The 8,621-nt window shown below is 35.6% G+C and overlaps 1 protein-coding gene across 1 annotated transcript in view; it reads left to right on the top strand.

Annotated features, from left to right (window-relative positions):
* Nucleotides 1-1,922: 1,922 nt before the first annotated feature.
* The window catches only part of LOC107026342 (3-hydroxyisobutyryl-CoA hydrolase-like protein 3, mitochondrial), a 15,221-nt gene continuing 8,522 nt past the window's right edge, over nt 1,923-8,621 (top strand). The window contains exons 1-5 of the mRNA XM_015227275.2: nt 1,923-2,126; nt 2,497-2,598; nt 2,800-2,864; nt 4,546-4,680; nt 4,762-4,858. Of these exons, the coding sequence (XP_015082761.1) occupies nt 2,024-2,126; nt 2,497-2,598; nt 2,800-2,864; nt 4,546-4,680; nt 4,762-4,858 (502 nt within the window). The 5' untranslated portion in view covers nt 1,923-2,023. The remainder of the gene's footprint in view (nt 2,127-2,496; nt 2,599-2,799; nt 2,865-4,545; nt 4,681-4,761; nt 4,859-8,621) is intronic.

Raw genomic sequence — 8,621 nt, 5'->3', positions numbered from 1 at the left:
GTGACAACATATGCACGTTTTCTTGAAAAAATTGCGACAGACATGTCATATTTGGCAACATGTACATCTCAAAATGTTTTTTTTCCAGATAATATTTCAAAAGGAATAACAACCCAACCATCCTACAAACAAATAAGTGATAAAAATCACTAAAAAAAGTCTTGATTTAATACCAATAACTATTATATTTTATCTTAAAGATATCAACAATAAACTAGAAATGATGAGGGCAACGACGCTTTGTTGTAGAAGAAAATCACAACATATTACCACTGATGTTGTAGAAAACATAATAATAATTTGAATTGTAAAGAAATAACATAACGAGAGAAAGGAAAGAGAGAAAAGGAAATGAAAATTAATAAAAATAAATTAAATTTGAAATATGAAACGAAACGACCTTTTATAGAGGAGAGGAGAGAGGGAAAATGAAAGGACGATTATTTTAGACATTTTTATTTTATTTTTAATTCTTTTTATAATTCATAGTGTAACATCTGTTGGCACATATATCCTTTCTGTTGGGGTACATGCAGATAATTTTATAATTTTTTTACAACAAAGGTTATATATGTTGCCAGAGACACCATATTGGTAACAATGAAATGTTGACGCATATCTTCTTTCTGTGACATATATTACTACGTATCTGCTTTCTGTGATATATGTAGCCACATATCTTCTTTCTGTGACACATGTTGGCACATATCTTCTTTTTGTGACATATGTTGTCATATGTATTTTTTATGTGACATATGTTGCCATATATCTTTTTTCTGTGACATATGTTGCCACATATCTTCTTTCTGTGACATATGTTGCAACATATATCCTTTCTACTGGGACACATGAAGATAATTTTGTGATGTTTTTTACAACATAGGTTATATAAGTTGCCACATACACCACATTTCTTCTTTTCCATTATAATTGACATTTGTTTCAACAAAAAAATCATTAATATTATCAGCAAAAATAAACACTTCACCAATATTTTTATACAACTCATCGACAAAAAAAGTAATTCACAATGGTATACATAACAATTAATCTAATTAATGGTGGATATTGTTGTTTCACATCACAATTGATGATTTTGACTTTTTTCTCTTTCTCTTTCGCTTTCTTTTTCAATTTCTCCTTCTCCATCTCTATGTCCTTCTCCTTCTCTTTCTTTTTCTCTTTGCCTTTTGGGTTTGAGTGAGATACAAAACAGTAGTCATTGTTTTTTTCTTTCACTAATTATAGATAGTGATTGAGAAATAGATTTTTTTCAATCTCATACACTTCAAATATTTACGGACAACTGAACAAAACTATATTTCTTAAATCATATGAACAAAATGGTCACACACACACACAAAAAAAAAATTCACTGGATGTTAACATTACATATACATTTTCTCAAATTATGACTTTTTGGATTTGTTAATTTTCTTTCTAAAACAATAAATAATATGTATCATTACACTATTATTCATTTTTTCACATCTATAGAACGATTTATTCTTCATTAATCCAAGAAAAAAGCTTAGTATTATTCACAAATTGTAAAATCTCTCAAAAAAATAACTTATCCATTTTAAGTCAAACACAATCTTCAGTTCAGAAAGAAGAAAGAGTCACGATCGGAGATGAGAAGGAAGATAAGATAATAAGAGAGAATATTTATTTTGATAGTCGGATATTCAAATTATCTAGAAAGAAAAAAAAAGAGAAAAAAGAACATTGAGATAAGAAGAAAAGAGAAATACCGATTTTTATTTTATTTTTTAAAAAGAATGATTTAGATAAAATTATAAGAATTAAAAAATGAAATATTTTTTTATATTATAAAAATTTAAATTTTTTTAAAAATATTAATTTGATCCCAAATTTATTTAGTTACATTTTAAAAGTTATTTGACCATCCGACACCAAAAATTAAATCAAGACTCATCAATTCAAGACTTATTTGACACCTTCCATTTAATTTTCTCCTGCTTCTTCCTTCATTCCATCGAAAGCTGCAACAATCGAGATCATGGCCTCCGGCGGCGACGAATTTGTCAAAGGACATGTTCACCCTAACGGCGTTGCTGTTCTCACTCTCGATCGTCCTAAAGCTCTCAACGCCATGAACCTCGGTGAACTTTTATTTTACTTCACTTTCATTTTTTCCTGGTATAATTACACTTTTTTTTTCTTCCCTTTAACTGGTTTGGAGCTGAATCAAACACTCAAATCTTTCTATTGTTTTCCTTTGTTCCGTGTATGTCAAAATTAACAGACCCTGAGGTGTCTTAAGTGAAATTCCGCCGTATTTAATTTGTATTCTCATGTATAGTTTTTCCCATTAACAAGGATAGGAGTTAAAGGAAAGGAAGGAAGGAAAAATCGGAATACTAGTATAAATATATACTTTTTTTCCCTCTAAGCTTGAGAATTGATATACTACATCTTCATTTAAGCAGTTTCATTTCTGTTTACCTCATGCTTGATTGATATGTGACACAGATATGGACATCAAGTACAAGAGTTTCCTGGATGAGTGGGAAACAGACCCAATGGTCAAGTGTGTTTTGGTTGAGAGTAGCTCCCCGCGTGCCTTTTCAGCAGGTAACCATCAGAAGTCTTTAATTTACTGGATGTATACTGGCTAGTACTTTATTTGGTATATTTGCAGCATCTATTTCCTAAACAAGTTATGTTGGTACATCATTAGTCAATTTTGGTAGAGCCTACAAGTCTTAGTTATGATGCCTAGTTTGGCAGGCTCTAGTAATATATATGGGTAACAATTTTTTTTTTCTGATGCAGGTATGGATATTAAGGGGGTTGTTGCTGAAATTCAAAAGGACAAATTTACACCTCTTGTGCAAAAGGTTTTTCTCACATTATAAGATTTACCCTATAAGTGTACTCAACATGTCAAGTTTTCCTGCCGTGTTTTGGAATCATCGTTGGTTTCTTCTGCTCTGTATCCTAGTCTTTGTTGTTTGTAGTTTCATTGGATAAATTTTGTCTTGCTGAGTTGATGCTGATGCATATTAGAAATAGTAATACTAGTGATTTTACCTGAAGGGGTTGCTCAAGCTGGTTTGACCAAAACGTTGATTAGATATGGTTGAGGTCTTTCAGTGTCCCCTTGATGTGCGCAAAATCATAACAATCTGTGTTAGCAGAGGTACATACACTAGCTGTATTTTTTTTATAAAAAAAGAAAAAAGAATCAGAATACCATTATCTTTTCTAGTTTGGTTCTTAACAAGGCGGTATAAAAAGAACCCTAGCCTTTTATGCAATTCTGATGAATATTGTTAGAAACAATTAGGGAGACATTGTGTATTGTGACTATGTAGCATTGATTTCTTTCCTTGTTTAAATAAATGCATTTACTATTTAACACCCCATAACATTGGAGAATAATCAACTGAGAACATTCTTCCATTTCTCTATTGTGTTCTACTTCACACATGGTGTAAGAGCAAGGTTAGGGGTAGACGCTGTACAGTTACAGCAACTCTCTCTCTCGAGAAAGATTGTCGTCATGCAAATTTTTTGGCGATCAGTACTATTGTAGTTCTCTATATTTTTGTCAGTGCCATGTACAAACCAACACCACCATCAAGTCCCTCACCTCCCTGGGAAAAAGACCCAGCAAGTTCCACTGGAGAAGGTGCCTCACGTATTTCACGTGCCAGAGAGAAGGAAGATTCAAATTCAAATAATATAGCTCATAAGGTTAATGCCATTCACAATGGAAATCAATGGTGTAGGTAGATTCAAATGTTTAGAGTTAAATCGGCTATCTTCAATAATAACGTCCAATTCACATCAGTATTCTTCGTTCATCAAGAATCAATAGCAAATATCTAGCTATGAATCTCGAAGAAACTTGAACTTAATTGGCAGTAAGCTGACTTGTCTGCCACAGGACATTCATAAGTTTCTCTTTGATGGTCTACCTATTATAATAATGCGATTCATTTGAACATTCTGCATTCTTGAAGTATGTGTAGTTGGTGCTTTGTGGTTGGTTCATGGCACTGTTCATAACTGAATGATGTCTGTTTACACAAGTTGATATTTTCTGAATGCAAAACATGTTTATTCTTCTTCAAAATATTTGTCCTTTTTAATACTTGAGGGCTTTTCTTTTACCATGTATCCTTTGAGTTGATAGTTGCACTTAATCATGCTCAATTCGATGATTTGCTTCTTTATGTTCTTAATATATTCTCCTGGCAAAAATGTTTTTGATATATAACCCTTCGTTTACATATAATAGCACGTATACATATGTCCTATTCAAAGAGGGGAAACTCATGGTCTTTCTCAGACATTCATCCTTTGGTGAACCTCTTTAACACCACAATGAGTCTGTGACTTGCTCCACTCTTGTTCTTCTACCACTCTTAGCACCATATATGAGTTCTGCAAGCCTCTGGGTGATGCCTTAATATTTAATATGTTAATATATGGGTATGTTTGAAGTGAACACTGCAACTAAGTTTGTTAGTAGGACTTTCAGAAAATTGAGAGGTGTTCCTTCTTTATGTACAGGTATTCGCAGCAGAGTATTCTCTGATTTGCAAAATATCCAATTACAGAAAGCCTTACATCAGCTTCATGGATGGCATAACAATGGGCTTTGGCATTGGTTTATCAGGTCATGGTATCTATAGGCTTATCACTGAGGTATCCCCCCCCCCCTCCCCCCTTGTATGACTACTGATTGTTGCAACTATGGTCTTATTTATACTCTTTATATTGTTTCAGAGGACTGTTCTAGCTATGCCAGAAAATGGAATCGGGTTGTTTCCAGATGTTGGTTTTTCTTATATAGCTGCACATAGTCCTGGCGAAGGGGCAGTTGGTATGCATTCTCTCTTTCTGCTGGTGAAGTTGCATTAATGAAAGATCAATTAAAACGGACTTGAAGTTTTAGCAACACCTATTACTATTGGAAGGCTTTGTGGTAGGCAAAAAAATGCTTCTCTATTTGGAATGTCTGAAAACTCTCCTCTTTCCATCTCCCTTCTCAGCTCACCGGTCAATAAATTTTTCGATGAAGTCCCTTTTCAGCTCACCGGTCAATAAATTTTTCGATGAAGTCCCTTTTCAGCTTAGTTATGGATTGAAGAGTCTTTTTAATCATTTAAAATAATAGATCTTACTGAGTTTTATGATAGAAGGTTTGTCCTTGTCGAAGGTCTCAAAGTCACTCCCGTTAATCACGATCATTTCTTGTTGGATCTCCCTCGAGACAAGAATTAGTTAGAATCAAAGTAGAGTGGTTTTGAATGGTAGAAATTGTCTGTGTGCGTCGGCCAAAATCAGAACAAAGATGGGTCAAAGCTTTTGGCATACCTCTTCAAGCGTCATCTGTTAACAGTTTTAAGACGTTTGGAGATTAGTGTAGTGGTAACCTTGGTATCAATGAGGATACAAAGGACTGCATTGGCTCACTTCAGTGCTAGAATTTACTCTATCGACCAGAGCTTCCGAATTTCAATTCTAAATGACAATCACATTCAACTCAGATCAGCTGTGAAGAATGGCTCTGGCGAAATGGCAAAAGGGGGTCTGATGGAGCAGGCCCTCAATAGTCTCACCTTGTACGAACACTTGCCAAGCTTCAATTCTAATATCAAGCCACCTGTTAACCCGCTGGGTAATGCATGATCAAAGCACACAATTGGCATTTGGGGCCATATTTGAGGCACAAATCATTACAGAAAGAAGGCACAAAAAGAAAGGCCCAATTGAAGGTGGGAGTTTAATAAAATAGAAATTAGTCTAGAGGGCTGTCGGCGGTCATAAACCAGACTCAAATGCTAACATATTTAGTATATTACAACTGAATTCTGCACCAATTCGATTTGACGCGCCTCAGATTCACCAACACAGCACCTCCCCAATCTTCTCTCTGGACAAAGTTTAGGAGTTTGTCCCTCAGATGCTAATGACTAACAAGACCCAGTAGAGGATATCCCTCAATTACCTCGTCAACCTTCGCTGCATATGGATATGGATTTGGCCCGATAAACACCTCAGATACTGAATTCTCCTCTCAAACTATTAGTGCAGCTTTGCCATTAACATGGTATAAGGGGTCTCTAGCATGCAAATCACAGACAGGTCAGCAGTAATTGAGAGTAGTTCAAAGTGGACGAGGATTACTAAGGGGAAGGCATGCAAACACATTTGGGATTAACATGCAAACCTGGGAAAGAGGGGAACAACAAATGAAAAGACTAATCTGTGGAGTCAATCGCGATCACAAGGGTGGGTTCAGATAAATGGAATCAGGGGTAGGCACTACAATTTTTTATTTTTTTTGGAGATTAAACACTAGACAAACCGGGATCGATGGGGAGGAAGTCAGTGACTCAATGCTATAAAGAAGAAATCATCACTACATATAAACAACTCTTTTCTCAGTCTGAAACATGGAGACACAGCTTTACCATCTAGAATCAGACCATAATCGCAGATGAGGAAAAATCATGGTTGGAGAGACCTTTTCAAGAGCAGGAGGTGCTTCACATTATCAGATTATGTGCAAATGACAAAGCCCCTGTTCCTGATGGTTAGTCAATGGGATTTCTCAGTGCTTGCTGTTACTTTTTGAAGGTGGATATTTTCAAGACTGGCAAATTTTCACTCTTATGCTTATTTTGAGAGAAGTCAGATTAGCAGTATTTACAAATCTAGCTGAAAGAATGAAAAGGTTGATCGAGAAGATAGTAAACAAACACCAATGCCTTCATAAGGGTAGACAAATTATTGATGCTTCCCTTATTGCAAAGGAATGTGTTGATGCTAGGTAGAAGGATAAGAAATCAAGAGTCCTTTGTAAACTAGACATTGAGAAATATTTTGATCATGTTAACTCAAAGTATTTCATCAATATTACGAGGGCCATGGGTTTTAGGGACAAATGGCATAAATGCATTTATTTTGCATCAATACAATGAAGTTTTCTGTTCTTTTTTTCTTATTAGATAAAAGTATTTTCACTAATAAACATGACCAAAACGGCCGTATACAAAAGTTACACCAAATGATCAAGCCTCTACAAAATATGACACTCTACAAACTCCACCCAATCCTTTATACAACAAGGAACTTTTCGTTGGCACCTGCTGAATTTTGTGACCGTTTCATCCAAAAACTTAAGCTGACAGAGAGAGCACACTTTATAGTTAATTGTATTCTCAACATGCCCCCTTATGTGCGACCTAATTCTTTTTGTGGGCCAAGCACGTGGAAATTTCTTTAAATTTGGTTGGCGGTGAGATTTGATCCTAGGACCTTTGCTTGCTTTGATTCTATGTTGAAGTGTGTGACCATCTCATCTAAAAGCTTAAGCTTTTATATAGAGTTATATTCTTAGTATGCTCCTTCACTTGCGGGCCTGATTCTTTTTTCATGGGCCAAGCACGTGAATTTTGTTTTTTGATATGAGTGGCAGTGAGATTCAATCCCAGAACCTTTGCTTGCTCTGATACCATGTTCAAGTGTGAGCATCTCATCTAAAAGCTTAAACTTGTTAGAGAGAGCACACTTTTATTGGTTAGTTGTATTCTCAACAACACCTAAAGACTAAAGGAGCGGAAACTACTTCTTAACGGTAAGAAGCTTGACTCTACACCTTCAAGAGCTCTCCTGTTTCTCTCTCCAAACTACCAACATTTATGCCATCAGAACCACATTCTAGGCCCTTCATTTTCTCCTCCTTGTCATGCTCTTCTAACTGAGCATCAAATCTTTCACAATTTTTGGCATTACCCAAGGATTGTTGAACTATCTAAACATATTCCACCATAATCTCATGGACAATCTATAATGTAGAAGAAGGTGATCCACGTCCTCGCCCGTCTCCTTGTTCCTGTGCACCAACTAATGCTTCCATCCTTCCACTTTCTGAGATTTTTCGCTGTCGAAATCCACTCCTCTAGTTCCTAGTAAAGTAAAAAGACACCTTCCTCGTCACACTTGGAGCCCATATTGCATAACGAGGGAATTTAACCTTTTCTCTAACCAAAAGTTTCTCATAAAAGGATCGCACTTAGAACACCCCATTACTTCCAAAACCCCCACCCCACACATCAAGATTATCCACCAAATTGACTTGCCTATGAAGTAGATCTATCAATCTTTAGAACTCACTCACTTCTCAATCTTGAAAATCCCTTCTGAATACCAAATCCTAAAAAGTTTCTCCACCTTGTGATCTCCTAATTTGTTGAATTGTCATTCTCTTTGGCAAGATATTCTATTCAAACTCTGGAATTCATGTTCCGAAATTATGTTCCCACCGTTATTTCCCCAAGATACACTCTTCTTCCATCTCCGACCTAGAATGAGATACTTTCCACAAAATAATCCCCTACCTTCATAATATTTCTCCATAATCACTCAAAATGCAAAACATTATCTCTAGTTTTCCAACCCCCTTCTCTTATATGTATCAAAAAAAGAAAAAAAGGTTTTCCAACCCCCTTATGTAATCCCATATTTATTACCTAACAATACCCCCCATAGAGCTTGCACCTCCATATCCATTTGCCCAATAAAACTTTACCAAACACTACTAGATCGTTAATTCCCCCTTCTCCCCCCCCTCCCCCTCC

Source organism: Solanum pennellii, chromosome 7 (genome assembly GCF_001406875.1).
Source record: "Solanum pennellii chromosome 7, SPENNV200".
Lineage (NCBI taxonomy): Eukaryota > Viridiplantae > Streptophyta > Magnoliopsida > Solanales > Solanaceae > Solanum > Solanum pennellii.
This window is presented reverse-complemented; position numbering and strand designations above follow the sequence as displayed.